A 20999-nucleotide genomic window follows, 5' to 3' on the forward strand; every position below is an offset into this window, starting at 1 on the left:
TGTCTGATTAAATCAGAAACAGATAGTGTGTCCATTTAATTCTAGATAAAGTAAAGATTTGTACTTGCATGGTTACTTTGTACTTACATTCCATGTCCAGAATCTGGATTCCAGTCAGGATAATCTTTAAAAGAAAGGTAATGGAGAAGTTTATGAATGCACAGATATCGCTACCTTGACTACATCTATAAAATAAGTCAGAGCTGCTTACCTTAACAGGTGTTCGAGGACAGCAGGATGTCAGTCCTCACACATCATCCGATGGAACCCAGCACAGAAAACTCATGTTAAAGTTTCTAGAGCTTTGAATGTCCCTCATTGCACAGGCCCATGCATGCTATCATGCAATGCATCCACACAGGGTCCCGTCAATCTTGTATTTTAGCATACAAAAGTGTACCAAAGGGCAGGGTGGGTACGTTTCATGAGGGCTGACATCCTGCTGTCTTAAGAAAACCAATTAAGCAACTCTGCTTTTCTCCAAGAACCAACAGGATGGCAGGCCTCACACATGGGTGAATCCCTAGCTACAAGCTGCTCCTAACAAAAAAAGGGGGAAAGTATTTTTGATAAACCTTTTCTCTCTATCTATATCTATCCACACACAAACCCACCCCTTACCCAAGAGCAGCCTAGAACAAAAACAGACCCCTAGGAAAGAATGGAGTTCGGTTCTACACCTCATATTCCAAAGGACAGACTGCCCAAACCTACTGGTATGTCAGCCATTCCTATTCAAACAGTAAAAATGTATAGAGAAACCCCACATCACTGCCTTGCTGATCTCTATGGGACTAATCACAAGTGAGCTACCAAAGCTCAGAATAAGCTTTTATATAGTCCACCAGATTGCATCTCCTTTTGTTATGCCCAAGCAGGGCTCAAACTATTACCCAATTAAAGTCTGTTTGGCAATGGCAACCCCCATTCTGTGTCAAAAGAAAAATTTGGGTGGAGTTTCTATGGGCTTCAATCTGTTCCAGACAGAAAGCCAAATCTTTCCTGGAGTCCAAACAGTGCAATGCTTGTTCACATCAGTGGACATGGGGTCTGGGGAAAATCGATGGAAGGCTATATGACTGGTTAAGTTAGGATTCAGATACCACAGACAAAAATTTAGTATGTGTGTGAAAGACCAACCATTATGATGAAATCCAGGACAGGTATATTAGATCACAGGATTCAAACGGAGTTTGTATCAGTTGGGACAAAACCACTGAGGTCCCAAGACAGCACAAGACCTGAATGGAAGCTTCAAATGCCATCAGGCCCTGCATAAACCAGACAGCTAAAAGGTTTGTATAGAAATGGTTTACCTTCTACATGGTGAAGGTAGGTGCCAACTGCATCAAGGTGAACTGAGTTGGGTCTTGAGACCAGACAAATGTAGAAAACCAGGCAATTTGTGTGGAGCAGAAGGGATCTAGTGTCATCTACCCTCACACCACAGCAAACCAACTCCACTTAAACCCATGGGATTCCACTAGAAAATTCTCTATGCTAAAAACTCGAGACATGTCAGATAATGCAAGATATGGCAAAGTCAACCTCTCAACATTCAAGCAGTGGGTGACCTACTTGATGCTGGGATGGTGTAACCTGAGTGAAGAGATCTGGGGAAATCCCCAGTCTAATCCATTTCCTGATGGACATCTCTGGGAGGAGGGGAACCAGATCTGTTTTGGCCAAAAAAAAAAAGGACTATGAGTATCATGGTTCCCTATCCTCTGAGCTTCAAGAGTTTTGCATCTAGTGGAACTGGAGGATGCGCATACAGCAGACCTCTACCTAATTAGGGCAAAAATGTCCAAGGTTAGCTTACCATTTTACCCCTCTTTCTGGAATAGAAGAGACCTTTCTGTTCCAAGGAGATGACAAACAGATCCACCACTGGTGTGCCCCATTTGCCAAAAAAATCTAATTTGTTACCCCTCCCCCTCAAGGCAGGGACACCTTGTGGAGTTCCAAGACTGTCTGCAAGGACATTCCACACTCCTGCCAGATACATAGCCCTGAGAACTATTTAGTCCCCCACTGTTAGTCAGTCTACTGGCACATGAGATGAGCCCATACCTCCCCTGTTTGTTGATGTCTGGACAAGGATCACTGTTTGATAACCAATCTCTGAAAGCTTTTAGAATGTACTTTGATTGCTCTGAGCTCCAGGAAATTTATCTGACAGAACTTTTCCTGAGCAAAGTTCTAGGTGCACAAGCCCTATATATGAGCTCCCATCCTAGGTTGGAAACATTCATCATGAGGAAAATTTGAATCTGAGAAGGTTAGAAGAAAATTCCTCTGAACAAATTGGAATTGTTCTGCCACCTGATGAAAGGGAGTGTAAGTGGCCATGTGACATGGATGCTCTCATATGGTCCCATGTGGCCTGCGGTCATACCTCAAGGTCAATTGAGCTCTTATGAGGCATGCCATGTAAAATTGATGCCAAGAGCTCAGCCTCAACATGTCCCATGCCTGACATCTGATTAATATGTCTCTGCCATGGTCATGAAGGTGGAAGCCCTTTGAGGAAAGAAAGGCTTTTACCTAAGTCTTGCCTAGCAGAGCTAAAATTCCTGACTTGAGGGTGACTGAAACCGTAGTAACTTTAAAACCCGGATGGCCATATGCATTGATTCCTAGGCTCCTGCCAGATTCACTCTTGACCAGCCAATCATTCCAGATAAGGATGCCACATGCATCCCATTCGCATAAGTACAAGCACTATTATAGCTAAGTATTTTGTGAAGGCACACTGGGCAGACGCCTAGCTCAAAAGACAGAATGCAATACTGCATGTGATTGTTTCCCATGATGAATCCAAGATTCTGTACCCATGGAAAAATCTCTAAGTCTAGCATCCTTTAGATCTTTGTGAACAGAGATTAAGGTACCCTGGGAAAATATATTGAACTTCATTTCTGATGAATTTGTTTAAGGCTCTTAGGGCTAGGATAGGACAGAGTCCCCCTGTTTTCTTTGGAATCAGGAATACTTGGGAATAGAATCCCCTGCTCTTTGCCTTGGTCGAACAGGCTCAACTGCAGATTCAATAGATTTTATTTGTACCCTCTCTTAATGAAGAGAACCAACGATCTGAAGTTACACTAGGCACCTATTTATGTAAAACTACAGCCTCCTGACTGGAAACAGCCTCCAATATGGGTACTGGTAAACTGGCTATATTCTTGGTGATGTATTTTATTTATTTAAAAACTGTTCTATACCGTCGTTTAGTATGCACCATCACAAACGGTTTACAGGGAGGCACATACATTCATGATTGGGTAAAATCTAACAAAATGCCAACAACATCTCAATTACATGTTTTACTAATAAAGTTAAATGATAGGTGTCATGGATATTATCCATTTATATGGTTACAGGGTAACCATACAATTATTGTAATTTATACAGAATTTCTTTATTCTTAGTAGTTAAATATGAGAACATAATAAAATATGCAAAATGCATCTGGTGACCTTTGTGCTGTTTGTTGAAGTTATTTGCCTGTTCGCTTATATTTCTTATTCTCCGTTCTCACTGTGAAAAGCTTTTTTGGAAAGCCAAGTCTTTAAACTTTTTTGAAGAGCTTTAAATTTCTCTGTAATCTTGTTTCAGGTGGCACTGTGTTCCATAGTATTGGACCAGCTAAGGAAAGTGCTCATTCCTCTTACTTGGGTCAGTCTAGCTGTCTTGACTGAAGGGATGGTTAAAAGGGCTTCATTGGCTGATCTGAGATTTTCTGGGGGACATGTAAGCGTAGTGCTGTGTTAACCAGTCTGCTTTTTCTTCGTTATTAGTTTGTGGATCGTGCAGAGTGATTTATATTTTTACTCTTCTATTGGCAGCCTGTGTAATTCGGCAAGTGTTTGAGTGTATGTGATCTCTTTTGGTTTTACCAGTAAGTATTCTGGCAGCAGAGTTTTGTAAGATCTGTAGTGGTCTTTAAATTGCTGAATATGGTAATTCCATAAAAAGTGTGTTACAGTAATCAGTGCTAGGACTGTTCTAAAGTGTGCTAGTAGTTAGCAAGGGTTTTAGCCTCCGGAGGACCATAAGTTTGGCGTAACCTTAACTTTAGCGATGTGTTGCCTAAGGCTGAATTCTGTGTCAATTATTACTCCTAGGTTTCAAGCTCTCTCAGCTAGCTCTACTTTCTGATCATTTTTAAGTTTGATGGGGTTTTGAATTAAACACTAATCTATACAGGATGGATTCGGTAAGAAGGAGGCGGCCAGACAACACAAGCAATCGAATCTGCATGGACAAAGTTAAGTACAGCAACAATACCATCCCTAGTATTGACTGTGTTTTCTGTCTGGGGCTTAGGCACCTGCTGCTGCCTCTGAGGGCATGTGGGGCCTGCTGTGTACGAGATTGAGGAAGATGCAGGATAGTGCCTCCTCTGCCTGGACTCAAGGTATCTCCCAGCAGAGGGGACCAAGATCTTGAGTACAGCAGAGGTGCTGTTGGAACGTTGCAATGACCTCTGATCTGAGCAACTGCTGCCACTGAAGATATTCTCTGAGCACAGAATTTTCTGGGCAGAGATTTGAGGCATGCAACCAGGCAGGTCTGCAGGCTCCAATCCCTACAGGACACTCTATGCTGTCTCAAACACAAAAAAATGTTGGGACTTGCAGAAGAGAGCCAGCTGGCTTGCCTGCCGGGAGCCCTGAACTGCCGGGAATTTCTTCTTGCCCAGTGGTGGTTTTCTTTCCCTGGCTGTCCCGGGCATCTGTCGTCATCAATCCGGGACAACCAGGAAATATTTCAAAATGGTATCTGATTAATAGAGGTGTCCAGGGGTCATGTCTTATCAGCTACACTATCGTTTACATTAGCTCATTAGTGAATCTATTAGTCATTAGGTTTTTGGTTTAAAATCTATGCAGATGTCCACATTTTTATTTCAAGTAGAGAAAGGGGTGAAGTACCTATGGTTGACCTTAAAGATAGGAGGTAGATACTTGGATGGAACCATATGGGATGATATTAATTCATGACAAACAGTTGTCACTTGGTTAGGAAGATTGGCTACTTCAGCATTGACTGAAAAAAATATTTGGAAATCCCTTGAAAATTCATAATGTGGCTCGAGATTGGAGAAATTACTTACCTGATAATTTCGTTTTCCTTAGTGTAGACAGATGGACTCATGACCAACGGTATAGTGTACTCCTCATAGCAGTTGGAGACGGATCAGATTTCAATCTGACGTCAGCCCTAGTACATATACCCCTGCAGGAAGTGCAGCTCTTCAGTATTCTCCTCGAAAAGCAATGTGGATATATGTGTGCCTGACTAATTTGACTAACGAATAACTTCATAACTTGGTTAAAACTTTATAACTTGATCTGGTTGAATTAGCTATAGCTGGAGACCACCAGTGCCCCAACCGAAAAGTCGACACCCCGGCAGGGTGGGTGTCCTAGATGAAGGAAAGCATGGCTTACCCTTGAGTCACTCAAGCATTCCAGAGTAACTGCAGCCGTGGGTGGTATGCTGAGTCCATCTGTCCTACACTAGGAAAACGAAATTATCAGGTAAGTAATTTCTCCATTTCCTAGCATGTAGCAGATGGACTCAGGACCAATGGGGTTGTATAAAGAGCTACTCCCGAACTGCGTGCGAGGCTGTCCGTGACCCACTTAGTACTGCCCTGCAATGCAGTGTCCTCCCGAGCCTAAACATCCAGGGCAGTAAAACCTGGAGGTGGTGTGGATGGAGGACCATGTCCCCCGCCCTGCACTTGGGCTTTGGACCGTTTTGCCAGAAGGTCCATGATTGTGTGTTCCCCAAAGATTCACTATCAGTTGGAATGCTGTGGTCGATAGCTTCCATTCTCCTGGGTCTAGACTTTCTCTGCTGAGGTAGTCTGCTGTGATGTTCTTTTCCGGGCGAGTGTGGACGGCCGAGATCTCCTGGAGGATTCCTTTCCGCTCAAGACATTGGGGGGGGGGGTTGTACTATTTCCAGAGACACCTGTTGGCTTCTGGTTCCGTCCCTGCACGGTTGATGTAGGCCACCCTTGTGGCATTGTCCAACATGACTGACTGCTTTGTCTCAGAGTCTGTGACTGAACTGTAAGCAGGCTAGTCTGACTGCCTGGGCTTCTAGGCGATTAATGTTTCATATCCCGACTCTTCTGCGTTCCACTGCCCTTGGGCGTTAGCTCCTCGCAGTGGGCGCCCCCATCCTCGTAGGCTGGCATCCGTGGTGAAACAGGGTCCAGGTCGGAGAGGATAGTCTTGTTCCCTGGCTTAGGGTGTTCGTCCTGTAGCCACCATCGTAGTTGGGGTCCGAACTCTGCCCGGGAGCTGTAGACGTACAGTGTAGTTCTGAGACCTGTGGATGTGCCACAGGAAGGAGGGAGCGCTGTAGGGGTCTCATTTGAGCTCATAGCCCATGGTATTACCTCCAGTGTGGATGCCATTAGCCCGAGGACTTGTAGGTAATCCCATGCTGTGGGACGAGGGTTCGCTTAACAGGGTTTGCAACTAGTTTCTTTCTCAGTTTTGACCTTCTTGTCCGTGTTAGGATGACCCTTTTCTTTGGTGTCGAAGTGGACATCCTAAGTATTCTAGAGACTGAGGGCTGCAGACAGCTCTTGTTTGTGTTGACCACCCATCCGAGGCTCTCCAGTAGAGTTTTGACTGTTGGGTTGCCTGGGACTTTTCCTCTGGGGATTTCACCCTGATCAGCCATCTAGGTAAGGTGTACGAGGATCCCTATCCTTCCTCAGTGTTGCTACCAACCACTACCAACTACGAAGTTGGTGATGTCCAGGGTGCTGTGGCTAGCCCGAAGGGGTAGTTGCCCGGAACTGGTAGTGACTGTCCAGGATTTTGAAGCATAGGAAGCACTGATGACCTGATGGATCGGGATGTGTAGGTATGCTTCCGACAGATCCAGGGGATGTGAGAAAACTCTCGCCGGCTGTATCGACCTTATTACGGAGCGTAGGGTTTCCCATGCGGAAGCAGGGAATCGCAGGGGCAGATGACAGACTTTAGGTCCAGGATGGGGCCTGAACGTACCCTCTTTCTTGGGGGATGATAAATAAATGGAATAATGTCCAGTATTTTATCTGTTGTGGAAGCACAGGGTTATGGCCTCTAGAGCCACTAATCTGCTCAGTGTAACCTCCACTGCCACCCTCTTGTAAGGGTCGTGGCAGGGGGATTCCACAAAATTTGTCTGGAGGTGTCCAGAGGAAATCCAGGTAGTACCCCTCGCGAATGATGGTTAGGACCCAACTGACCTAAGTTATCTCGACCCATCTTCAGTAGAATAGGGCAAGTCCTGCCCCCCTATGGCTTCTTCCTTTGGACGGGTCGTCTGATTCTCATTGTGCGGTGCGGCTGGGGGCCTGGACCTGAGCTGGTTCCCCTCTTGATGTGCCTGTTCCGGAAAGGCTGGTTCCTGCCTGTAGGACGAGGCACTTCATAAGTGTTTCTGTATGGATTGAAGCGCTGTGAACCTCTGACCCTGGAGGATCGGGGGAAGGGTCGCTGGTTTTTCTTATTCCTGTCCTCCGGTAGCTGTGGCAGTGGGGACTCGCCCCATTTGTCAGCCAGTTTCTCTAGTTCACTGCCGAACAGGAGGGATTCCCTTGAAGGGCATCCTTGTGAGTCTCTTCTTAGAAGACGCATTGGCCGACCAGCTTCTGAGCCAGAGTTGCCTCCTGGCTGCCCACTCTAGCTGCGGTGCGCACCAGGTCGGAAGCAGCATCTGCGAGGAACGATACGCTGGCTCCATGGCTTCCCCAGGAGTGTTGCTCCTGGTCTGTGATAGTCAGGCACGTTGTTACTACAGTGCAGCAGGCGACCTGTAAGGACATTGCGGCGACGTCAAAGGACTGTTTAAGGATGGATTCCAGACATCTGTCTTGAGCATCTTTGAGTGCTGCGCCTCCCTCCACTGGTATGGTAGTGCGCTTCAAAGACTGCACAGATCATGGCATCCACCTTTGGGGCATGTCCAGAAGGTCTTTGGCCGCCGGGTCCAGAGGATACATGGCTGCCATAGCCTGTCCCCCTTTGAACGAAGACTCTGGAGCAGTCCATTCCAGGTCAATTAGCTGTTGGATAGCTTGTAACAGAAGGAAATGGTGGGAGGTCTGACGGAGTCCCTCTAGCAGGGGATTCATCTTAGGCTCCCCCGCGGCACTTATGCCCGGGATATCAAGCTCCTTCAGGCTGCGGGTGACCAGGTCTGGGAGCTCGTCCTTGGTGAAGAAGCGTCTCATGGTCCAGTGAGGCTCTGTCCCCGGGGGGAGTCCCCCCTCCTCCAGGGGCTCAGATTCTTCCTCTGAAATGTCTGTGTCCCCGTACGTGGGACTTCCGGGTGGTGGATTCACTTCCCTGGGCCTAGAGGGGCCTGGAGTGTAGAGGTCCTCTGGTGATGGATGTGGCCGTGCTATTGGACGCTCCATCTGCATGTGAACGAAGGTGTGCAGGCCTTTGAAAAATTCAACACAGGAGATAGTCCCTAGGTCCAAGCTAGGAGGTGCTGTATCCCTGGGGGGCCCCCCCCGAGGGGGGGGGGCCTGCTGTGATTTGCTAGGTCCGGAGTACTGAATGAGGAGCAAACACTCAAGCCCGGATGGGACTAGCCTTGGGCTTGATCCCCCAGGGCCTCCTCGCACTGGATACACAGGGCGTCTGCCTCTTTGTGTTGTGCAGCTCTGATGTGGCATGCTGGGCAGAGGCTGAGCCTTGAGCTCTTTCAGGTGGTGCCATGAATATAGGCGCGTAAAATCTATGCGCTCCGGTGCATCGAATATGTGCGCATGGATGGAAGTGCGCCTAGGTGTGTGCACAAGTCGTAGTTATGCGTCCGGCACAGTAAGCGTGAGTTATGAGCGTAACCTGTGCGCACGGTACTTGAGCATGTAACGTGGTGCACGCACAAGAAGTGTTGCGCGCACTGCTCGCCCTATGCGCATGGATCGAGACGGCGGACAGGGTGGCAAACAGGGACAAAATGGCGACAGCGACCACGCGAGCAATATGGCGACCACCCCCGAAGGTCTCCATGTGGGAGGACCCTTGGATTTAACCGGGGACTGGCCCTACTAGGGCAGATCAAACCAGTGGCACAAGTCCCAGCCGGCAACCTGTGCGACTCCAAGCTTCGGAGATCGGAGTCTTTAAACAAGATTTCTACTTTACCTTGTCTCGGCGCTTCCCGGTTTCGTTCCAGGCAGTCTCCGGCTGCGGGGGGAGAGGGCAAATACCTTCACCGCCGCGGTCGAGTTTGCACCCGCTGCCTCTCAGCCACCCCCGAAATCGGCCGCTGGACCGAGGCTCACCTCAGAGGGACCACGGAAATCATCTCGGAAATTCTCAACTGGGGGAGGGACCCAAGGGTTTCACCGCAGGAGTGTGGGGCTCGCTGTAGCGGTAAGTTTTCTTCTTAATTTGGGTTTTTCTCCGTTGAATTTTGCTCTAACGCTGGGAGAGCGTGCAGGTAGTCCCTAACTGCTATGGAGACAGAAAATACTGAAGATCTGCACTTCTTGCAGGGGTATATGTACATAAGAAATTGCCATGCTGGGTCAGACCAAGGGTCCATCAAGCCCAGCATCCTGTTTCCAACAGAGGCCAAAACCAGGCCACAAGAACCTGGCAATTATCCAAACACTAAGAAGATCCCATGCTACTGATGCAATTAATAGCAGTGGCTATTCTCTAAGTAAACTTGATTAATAGCTATTAATGGACTTCTCCTCCAAGAACTTATCCAAACCTTTTTTGAACCCAGCTACGCTAACTGCTCTAACCACATCCTCTGGCAACAAATTCCAGAGCTTTGTACGTTGAGTGAAAAAGAATTTTCTCCGATTAGTCTTAAATGTACTTGCCAGGTTCTTATGGCCTGGATTGGCCACTGTTGGAAACAGGATGCTGGGCTTGATGGACCCTTGGTCTGACCCAGTATGGCATTTTCTTATGTTCTTATGTGCTACTTGCTAACTTCACGGAATTCCCCCTAGTCCTTCTATTATTCGAAAGTGTAAATAACCAAGTCACCGCTACTCGTTCAAGACCTCTCATGATCTTAAAGACCTCTATCATATCCCCCCTCAGCCGTCTCTTCTCCAAGCTGAACAGCCCTAACCTCTTCAGCCTTTCCTCATAGGGGAGCTGTTCCATCCCATTTATCATTTTGGTTGCCCTTCTCTGTACCTTCTCCATCTCAACTATATCTTTTTTGAGATGTGGCGACCAGAACTGTACACAGTATTCAAGGTGTGGTGTCACCATGGAGCAATAGAGGCATTATGACATTTTCCGTTTTATTAACCATACCCTTCCTAATAATTCCTAACATTCTGTTTTTTTGCCTGCTGCAGTACACTGAGCCGACGATTTTAAAGTTTAAAGTTGCAAGTCTCAAACTACAACACAACAAATAATAATTCTACAAAAAAATCCTTCAAATTCCGTCCTCCTTTTCAAACTAATTCTTCTCCTTCAAGAGCTAGGACTTCAACTAGCGAATCTAGATTTATCAAACAACGCTATCCATTCCTGGTCTGCAATCACTGAAACAACCGCTATCATTAACACGGAAAAGATCAAATGTCTAAAGAACAAAAACGAAATTCAAAACCCCTGGTTTAACACCACCCTAAAAAACATGAAATCAGCTCTCAGGAAAACAGAGAAAGAATGGCAAAAAAATAAGCTACCTGCTACACAACAAAAATACCGTACACAATTAGCGGCCTACAAAAAAATCAATCCAAAACACAAAACTGAACTACTACGGCTTTAAAATTATTAATTCCTCTAAAACCCAAATCCTTGTTCAACTTTGTAAATAACCTCATTTCTGATATCTCCACCTCCAACGCAACTATCACCAATAAAAACCTAAGCCAAGATTTAGCCTTCTTCTTTAAGGACAAAATCTCCAAAATTACAGATACCTTTAACTCCACTTCAAGCTTCAATTTTCAAACAACAATTAACATCCCTCCGTGGCTCGATTTCAGACCTATCTCCATCATAGAAACAGAAAAAATGCTGAAGAAAATCAACCCTGAACGACACGAACTTGACACCATTCCCACCCGAGTACTTAAAGAAATCGCTTATCCTTTAGCTCCAATTTCAGCAATCATCAACAAGTCGCTCGAGGAAGGCGAGCTGCCTCCCAAGTTAAAAATCGCCACCATCACACCTTTATTAAAGAAAAAAAACCTCAACCCAGACGACCTAAACAACTACCGCCCAATCTCCAACCTACCCTTCTTTGCCAAAATGATAGAGAAGGCAGCTTTGAAACAACTCAACGAACATCTAGACGATAACAAAATTCTCTTTCCCTCCCAATTCGGCTTCAGAAAAAACCACAGCACTGAAACCCTCCTACTTAACCTCTCCAATACCATCCTAAGAGGACTTGACAACAAAAAAGGATACCTTCTGATTCTTTTAGACCTCTCTGCAGCCTTCGACACAGTGGATCATAAAATTCTTATCTCCTGTCTAGAATCCATAGGACTAGCTGGCAAGACTCTTAGTTGGTTTACATCCTTCCTCAATAATAGACACTTCAAAGTTTCTCACAGCAATTGCTCATCGAACCCCATCCCCCTCGAAACAGGTGTGCCACAAGGATCAGCACTTTCACCCATCTTATTCAACATCTACCTTACCCCTCTTTGCCATCTCCTATCAAGACTCGACATAACGTATTACATGTATGCCGATGATATACAATTCCTCATACCAATTTCCTCCTCGATAGAAGATGCTATGTCTAAAGCAGCCTCACACCTGGACACAATCAGAAACATGCTAATTCATCTTAAACTATGTCTAAATACCAGCAAAACTGAATGTATCCTAATTGCCAAAAAAAATCCTGATCATAAAACAATTCCACCCTTCCACTTTGACAAGACCCTCGTCCATCTTAAAGAGAGCGTTAAAGACCTGTGATTTTGGTTAGACATTGATCTAAACTACAAGAAACACATTGCTACAATAATAAAAGAAGGCTTCTACAAACTTCAAATTTTAAAACATCTAAAACCACTGCTTCACCCCCATGATTTCAAAACCGTCCTACAAGCCCTCCTATTTTCCAGTTTGGACTACTGCAACTCCCTTTTGATTGGCCTTCCAAAATCTTCTTTGAGACCCTTGCAGCTCCTTCAGAACGCTGCAGCCAGAGTACTAACAGGTAAAAGAAAGGCCGATCACATTACACCTGTCCTCAATCAATTACAGTGGCTCCCTATTGAAAAAAAAGAGTAGAATTCAAAGTTCTCTCTCTGGTCTGCTGGTGGCGACTCCTTCAGCGCTCAACCCTCCAGCTAAGGTTTTAAAGACAGGATAATATGGCTGGTTTGGCCTGGTTCCATGGCGAGTTTCAGCCACCTAGGAAAGCTTCCTCCCCCCAAGGAGCTAGAGATCAACAGCGGAGTAGTATTCGTTCCCTACCAGGCATCAGCATCTGATCTGGCACCACTGCCTCACCACCAAGCACCAGTTAGGAATTGAGCAGAGGCTTAAGGATCAATAGTGCTTGCCTTGGTGTCCTCAATGCTGCGGCACAGAGGTCCTGCAGCATTTTCTCCAAGGCCTGCTGGATCTTTCTAGTCAACTCCTCAAAGACAGTCCATGCCAACACTGACTGGGAGGCAGGAGGGGGGACCTCTTTGGACAGAGGTGAAATCAGTGGCAGACAGCTTGACCAATGGAAGCTATCTTGGAAGATAAGCTCTCACCACAGGACTGCCTGGGAGTTCGACATGTGCTGGACTGTTGCTCCTGACATCGAGCACCGATGGAGATAGATGCCTAGCATTGGCATATGATTTCCCCCCATGTCAGTATTGAAGAGCAGAACCTGGCACCACCTTTGATGAAGAAGAATCAGATGAAAAACGGGGTCCCTATTGGTCAGCAGCACCAAGCAAATCTGTCTCTCCAATGCTGAAGAAGCTCCCTCCAAGAAAGCTCCATAAGAGCATAAGAACGTAAGAAATTGCCATATTGGGTCATTCGATGTTGATTCCTCCGATGCCAATGGATTGGTTTACTGGTGCACGAAATGCTTTTCCATGAATTCCAGTCTGGACCAGTATCTTGAGAGTCACGATCACAAATTTGTAATACCTGTTGACATCCTGCAATACCCACAAACACAGGATACATCCATCTTAGATAGTCCTTGTGCACCAGGGGTACCACTGGAACCAGTTAGTCTTGTTTGGCTGTAACCAAAAGGCCAATGGGCATTGACAGCACACCAACATGGAAATGGCATAAACCCAAAGGTTCAGAAACAGGAGTGCGAAAAACTGTGTAAGAAGACTGAAGGAAACCTAGATGGAAGCAAGGCATAATATAATGTGTGAGCATGCTCAATGAAGCAAGTTCTAGCTACTAAGTTTTCTGCACCAGGCTCCATAAAATATCAACCATGAGGTCTGCCATCCTACTTGGCCCTTGGAGAAAGATGGAATAAAAATATTTTCTTGCACACATCATAGGACCCACAAAACAGAACACACCCTAACAGTGTGCGCCAGCATAAGCTTGCCTCAGGAGCACCAATGCTCATGAGGAAATTTTAGCTGTTAAATTTAACTTGGTATAAGGTTAGTAAACAGATTTGTTTATAATCTAAACATTCATAATTCTTAAAATGTATAAAAACAAAGTATTAAAAAAACTCCATTCAGTGAAATATCTTTGTTACTCCTGACTCATACTAAATCTTAGAAATAAAATTAATTTTAAAAAAGTTACATATATTAAGATAGCAAATGTTGCTTACCTGTAACAGGTGTTCTCACAGGACAGCAGGATGTCAGTCCTCACATATGGATGACATCAGGATGGAGCCCAATCACGGAAAACTTCTGTCAAAGTTTCCAGAACTTTGACTGGCCCCTACTGGGCATGCCCAGCATGGCACTAACCCTGCAGCCAGTAGAGGTCCCCCTTCAGTCTTATTTGAAAGCTACAGGCAGTGCCGAAAAATAAAACAAAACGTTACAAACCCAACACCGTGGGGCGGGTTACGTGAGGACTAACATCCTGCTGTCGTGTGAGAACACCTGTTACAGGTAAGCAACATTTGCTTTCTCACAGGACAAGCAGGATGGTAGTCCTCAGTGAGTACCGAGCTGAGGATGTTCGAACATGCACCAAATGTACCCAAATGCGTGCAACAGGCACAACAACTGGGGCAGAATTTGGTAGAGGGCAGACGGAAGGGTGTTGATACGTCACGTTGTAAACAGGTTACGAAGGACAGATTGGCCGAAGATGGAATCTTGTCTTACGGTTTTGTCCAAGCAATAGTGGGCTGCAAAGGTGTGGAGAGAACTCCAGGTTGCAGCCCTGCAAATGTCAGGAAGCGGCACCGATCGCAGGTGTGCTACTGAAGTCGCCATGGCCCTCACAGAGTGTGCTTTAACACAGTCTTGAAATGGAATGCCCGTTTGCTGATAGCAAAAGGATATGCAGTCCGCCAGCCAGGAGGAGAGAGTCTGCTTACCCACAGGCTTCCCTAACTTGTTAGGGTAGAAACAAACAATTGAGTGCTTTCCCTGTGGGCAGCTGTACGGTCTAGGTAAAACGCTAGAGCCTGATTACAGTCAAGGTATGCAGAAGCCTATTCTCCTGGGTGGGCATGGGGCCTGGGAAAAAAGGTAGGTAGTATGATGGATTAAGATGAAAATCTGAAACTACCTTAGGTAAGAATTTAGAGTGAGTGCGGAGTACCACCTGGTCCTGCAGAAGTTTAGTGTAAGGTGGATAGGTAACTAGAGCCTGCAATTCACTAACTCTGCGAGCTGAAGCAATAGCCAAAAGGAAAATCACTTTCCATGTGAGATATCAAAGGTCACAGGAGTGAAGAGGCTCAAACGGTTGTTTGAGCTGACCTAAAATCAGATTAAGGTCCCAAGAAGGGGCCGGAGGATGTAGTGGAGGCTTGATGTGGAGCAAGCCCTTCAAAAAAGTGTTTCAAGGGGTTGTACTGATATAGGGACATCCGACACCTTTATGGAAGGCGGCTACCGCACTGACATGCATTCTGATGGAAGAAGTCTTTAGACCTGACTCAGATAGATACCAGAGATAGTCCCAGAAACTTCGGGACTCGACAGGAAAGGGGGTCAAGGGACTGAAGAGCACCATGACATGAACCTTTCCCATTTATAAGAGTAAGATTTTCTCGTGGAAGGCTTCCAAGAAGTAATCAAGATACAGGAAACTGGTTCAGAAAGGTTAAGTGGTTGGAGGATTAACCTTTCAACATCCATACCAGTCAGGGATAAGGCGTGAAGATAGGGATAGCGTAGGCTGCCGTCGTTCTGAGTGACCAGAAGCGGGACTGTGCCTGCGGATGGAGATATCCTGAAGTATTGGAAACCACACTTGGCGTGGCCAGTGAGGTGCTATCAGGATCATGGTTCTTTTGTCCTGACGTAACTTCATGAAGAGAGTCTTCGAGAGAAGAGGAAGTGGAGGGAAAGCATGGAGCAGACCGGTTGTCCACAAGAGGGAGAATGCGTGTCTGGGTCGAGAGAGTTTGCTGCGAGTGAGAGAGCAGTAGTTTTCCACTTTGCGGTTTTGTGGGGACGCAAAGAGGTCTATTCAAGAATATCCCCATTGTTGAAAAATGGAGTTCGCTACCGAGGGGTTGAGAGACCACTCGTGTGGTTGAAAGACGTGACTCAGCTTGTCTGCCAGCACATTGTTCACTCCCGGTAAGTAGGTGGCCTTGAGGTACATGGAATAGGAAAGAGCTTCCGGCCAAATCTGTGCAGCTTGACACAGAAGGTAGGAGCCCGTCCCTCCCTGTTTGTTGATGTACCACATGGCCACCTGGTTGTCCGTCTGAATCAGGATGACCTGATTTGAGAGGCGATTCTGAAAAGCCGTGAGAGCATATCTGATTGCTCTAAGCTCCAGGAAATTTATTTGATGTTTGGCTTCCTCTGGAGACCAAGAGCCTTGTGTCTGCAGATCGGCTACATGGGCTCCCCACCCAAGGTTGGAAGAGTCTCTGGTGAGAATGATTTGAGGATTTGGAACCTGGAAGGGCAATCTCTGGAGGAGATTGATCTGATTTGTCCACCAGGCAAGAGACTGAGTGAGTCTGTGACGTGGACAATGGCAGGCAGAGGCTGAATAGGTTGATTCCATTGAGTCCTCAGAGTCCAGTGCATGAGTCTCATGGCCAAGCAGGCCATTGGTGTGACATGGACTGAGGACACCATGTGTCCCAGGAGGACAAGAAATTGGCATGCAGTCGCGGAGTGCTGAGACTGCGGCTGGTGAGCAAGAGACATGAGAGTTGGTGCTCGCTGTCGAGGCAGGAAAGCCTTTGCCTGTAAGGTGTCCAAGTCTGCACCAATAAACGACAAGGTTTGAGATGGGACTAAGTAGGATTGGTCACAATTGACGAGAAATCCTAATGAAATTAGTGTGTGTAAGGTGAGGTTAAGGGACGACAGAGCAGCTTGCTGAGTGGGAGCCCTGATTAACCAGTCATGCAGATAGGGGTAGACGTGAACACTGTGTCCTGAGGAAGGCTGCGACGACTAAGAGGCATTTTTTAAAGACTCATGGTGCAGACGCTAGGCCGAATGGAAGCATTTGGTATTGGTAGTGCTTGGGGCCTACTAGGAACCTCAGGTACTTGCAATGAGCTGGACATCGCAATATGGGTGTATGCGTCCTGGAGGTCCAGAGAGCAGAGCCAGTCTCCTCTTTGTAGAAGAGATAGAAGTGATCCCAAGGTGACCATCTTGAACTTCTCGCTGGAGGTACTTGAGGGCCTGGAGGTCCAGAATAGGACGGACGCCTCCCAATTTTTGGGGGATTAGGAAGTACTGGGAATAGAATCCTAGGCCTTGCTAAGAGTATGGAACGGGTTCTACTGCTGGAGGAGGGAAACCTCTTGATCCAGAAGAATGGAGTGTTTGTATGTTCTCCATGTCTGTAGAGGTGGGGAGTCCAGTGGCAGGGTGAGAAAGTTCAGATGGTAACCCTGAGCAATGATGCCAATACCCATTGGTCGGATGTGATCGAGTGCCACATGTTATGGAAGTGGCACAATCGACCTCCCACTGGTATGTGCAACAGAGGAATTTGGCTGCTGCTCTAAGTGGAAGTCAAAAACCTGAAGCAGGTCCTGGTTGAGGAGCTGCTTGTGGTTTTTGTTTACGGGCTTGACGAGACTGCGGTTTTTGATAAGGTCTCGTGGCACAGGATCTGGTTGGTGGCAGGTAAGACTTCAAGTGGAAGAATGACTTCTTAGAGTCCTTCCTGAAGGGCTGTTTTGAGGAGAAGTCGGAAGGAATCGAAGAGCTGTTTTAGGGTCTCATGATGGTCCTTTAATTCTGCCACCGTCTGTTGAATCTGTTCGCCAAACAGATTATCTCCGACAAAAGGCAGGTCGGATAACCGGTCTTGCACTTCTGGGTGAAGGTCAAAAGACTTGAGCTAGGCCCGTCTCGCTGAAATAGAAGTGTCAAAAATGTCATAAGATGTTCTAATCTCATGTTTGCCTGCCTCAAACACCCTTGTATACTAGGGTTTATAATTGTTCTTGAAATTGCTGAGGTAGGGGAGACTGAAAAGTCCTGTATCTGCTTATAAATGACCCTGTTATATTGGGTCATATAAAGCTGATAGGCGGCAATTCGGGAGATGAGCATGGTCCCTTGGAATACTCTGCGACCAATGTTAACTAGGAACTTCTGTTCCTTTCTAGGAGGAACAGGCGAGTGAGGCTTTGACCTCTTTTGTGCAGACTCTACCATGACCGAGTGGTGATCAAGCTGTGATTTTTGAAAACCTGGGGCTGACTGCACCAAATAGGTAGTGTCAGCTTTCCTGTGCACTGAAACAATTGATCCAGCATGTTCCCAGTTCTTCTTGAGGAGATCGAGAAGGACCTGATGGATGGGAATAGAGGTGATTACCTTGGAAGCATCCAGGAATTGGAGCAACTCCATCATCTCTTGCCTTCATCCTGTTCAGTCTGTAATTGAAAAGGAACCAATTCAGACATTTCCTTCACAAAGTTTATAAAGGAGAGGTCCTCTGGAGGAGAACACTTCCTACTCTCAGTGGGTGAAGGTAAATCTGTGTTAAGGTATCATCAGCCCAGGTATCATAAGGATCGACAGTGATGGCTAACCCTATGACACACCAAGACGTTTTTGCTGACACATGCAGCGTTTCGTGGACTATCAGGAAATTTTTTTTTTTTTTTAATCTGCTGCGCCGAGCCAATAACCCAAAAATACAGCCAGACCCTTTAAAATTAGTTTAGTATCCCCCCCACCCCAATGCCCCCGGGTGCAGGGAGGCTCATGCATCGCAGCGAAAAGCAGATGGGCAGGGCCGTGGTGAGGCTCATGTCACCACGGCCCGAAGAAAAAGATACGTTTAAAAACGCTGATGCTCCTCCTCCTTCCTGCCTGTGCGGCCCCGGAAGTAAACATTGCCGGAGCCGTGTGGGCAGGAAGGAGGAGGAGCATCAGCGCGTGCAGAAGAGGAGCAGCACTTACAGGCCGCTGTGAATCCCAAGTCGTAGCGGCCCGAGAAGAGGAAGAGGCCCGGCAGCAGGGCTACCGCGGCCAGAGAAGAAGATCAGGGCCGCTGCAGAGCCCATCCTGCAGTGACCCGCGAAGAGGAGGCTGAGGGTCTGTAGAGGGTGTGTGTGTATGAGATGAGTTGAGAGATTGTGTGCGAGCGTGAGGACCTGAATGTTTGCAGAGTCAGCATGTGAGAGAGCCTGTGAGTGTGAGAGTCAGACAGCAAGTGCCAGTGAGAGACTGTGTGTATGAATGATTGTATGAGAGAGAGCATGTGACAGTGAGAGCCTGTGTGAGAGAGAGAGAAATGCATGTGAGAATGAGAACCTATGTTTGAGGGAAGAAGATGGAGAGAAAAGAAACAGAAAAAAAGACAATATAAAAGGAATTGGCAAAAAATAAGGGAAGGTGGAAAAAAAGCCTGTGACCAACCAATTAGAAAACTAAGATCAGACAGCAAAGGTAAAAAAAACCTAACTTTTTAGTGATTGGCACATGTAATCTTTGGGAATGTGCAATAGCAGCACTTTCTCTATGCGGATCTCACAACATACAAGATCAGCATGGAGAAAGTGGAAGCCCACGGGGCCTGCACAGAGGAGGCAGCAGAATGGGCTTCACTGTCAGTAACAGCAATTGGCAGCTCCCCAATAGCCTTGTGGCACAGTGAGTGGCAGCAGAGGAATGAGAGAGGTTCCGAGGTTGCTGGCAAAAGAGAGGGGGGGTCTGCCTTTAGTGTGTGCATGTGTATGAATGGGACTCTGCCTGGGGGTGTATGTGTGTGAATGCATGGGTGCCTGCCTAGGGGTCTGTGTGTGTGAGAATGATTGGGAGCCTGCCTGGGTGTGGGTGTGTGTGTATGTGAGGGAGCCAGTGAGTGTGAGAGCATGAGTCTGTATGAGGAAATCCAAGGGAGTTTGTGTGTGTGTGGGTGGGGGGGGGGGGGGGGAGGGGGAGAGAGTCTCTTAGAGCCTGAGAGTGTGTCAGTCTGTGAGAGCGAGAGGTTATGGTGGATATAAGAGCATGAATGTGTATGTATGTGACAGTGTATGTTTGAGAGAGAGAATAATCTCCTAATCCTCGACAATATCAGGGTGACTGGAAATCAAGAGCTCCCACAGAAGGGGACAGCAGGGGCTTTTTAAAATCCTTAGTTTTAATTGAAGATTTAGCCAATGAAATTCAGCAACAAAAGAAATCACTAAGCAGGTAAAGAATTATTTGTTTTTGCTTTATTAAATACAGTACATATTAAAATTATAACTTATTAGAGCTACAAATATCACAAAATTATGGATTTTTCTAGAAGTGACACCACCCGAGTTATGCTCGGTTTTATGAATTTTGACACACTGAGCTCAAAAGGTTGGCCATCACTGCTCTAGGAACTAGAGGCTGACAGGGTGGTTGGATACCTGAAGGTCCTGGTCTAGGCTCCAAAGGAATCTGAGGAATTATCGGAGGCACCAATGATGGCATCGAAGGCACTGGTGCAGGCATTGAGGGCATCGATGGATGAGACTGTGGTGCCGGACAAGTCTGTGGCGAGGGACATAATGGCATAGATGGCCGAGGCAGAACTCCCGATGGAAGGATGCGGAACGGTGTTTCTCCTCCCGATGATGCTGTCAGTGGGGAGGGCATTGGAGCCATCGGAGACCCGGGATCCATTGGTGGAAAAGCAGCCATAAACGCTTCCATCCTGGATAGCAGCAGTGCCAGCGCTGCCAGAATCGGGTCGATGATAGATTCCACAGGCAGTGCGCCTATGTCTGTGCCAGAGGAACCTGAAGACGTTGCATCACCTTGTCGATTGCCTCCTGAACCATCCAGTCCAGTTCTTCTCGGAGACCTGGAGCAAGCAGCCCCAGCACAGGAGGCAGAGGCATAGCCGGGACCACCGTTAAAGGCGGAGTCGCGGCTCCCGATCCCTGATCGGGTGAGGGTTGCCTCGGTGACCCAGTCGCAGGAATGGTCGTTGCCTTTCCTGGACGGGGTTTCTTCGACAGCGGCTCGGATGGCGAGGTCGATGATTTCGCTCCCTCGATGGTCCGAGTCTTACGGTGTCGATGGTGATGTTTCTCTCTACGATCCCCTCAATCCTGAGGGGGGTGTCGATGGCTGAGAAGTCTATGCTGGCCCGATGTTGACGGTGTGTTCTGACTACATCGATGCAATGGGCGGAGTCGAGGTTTGTGCACGGAAGAGAAGTTCCATCTTCTTCTCCATTCTGGCCTTGCGACCCTTCTGTGTCATGAAGGCACATTTGGTGCAGGTCAAAACATCGTGCTCGCGTCCTAGACACATTACACAGACTTTATGGGGGTCTGTGATAGACATGGTGTGGGTACAGTCCGGGCACAGACGAAACCCCAACACCATGGCCATGAAAAGAAAAATCAAGCCGCGG

At 47.0% G+C, this 20999-nt stretch overlaps 1 protein-coding gene across 1 annotated transcript in view; it reads right to left on the reverse strand.

Moving 5' to 3' along the window:
- The window catches only part of MATR3 (matrin 3), a 368635-nt gene that overhangs the window by 251150 nt on the left and 96486 nt on the right, over nt 1-20999 (reverse strand). Inside the window, exon 5 of the mRNA XM_029583949.1 lies at nt 88-123. Coding sequence (XP_029439809.1) covers nt 88-123 — 36 coding nt within the window. The remainder of the gene's footprint in view (nt 1-87; nt 124-20999) is intronic.

The sequence above is a fragment of the Rhinatrema bivittatum genome, chromosome 18 (assembly GCF_901001135.1).
Source record: "Rhinatrema bivittatum chromosome 18, aRhiBiv1.1, whole genome shotgun sequence".
In the NCBI taxonomy this organism is placed as follows: domain Eukaryota; kingdom Metazoa; phylum Chordata; class Amphibia; order Gymnophiona; family Rhinatrematidae; genus Rhinatrema; species Rhinatrema bivittatum.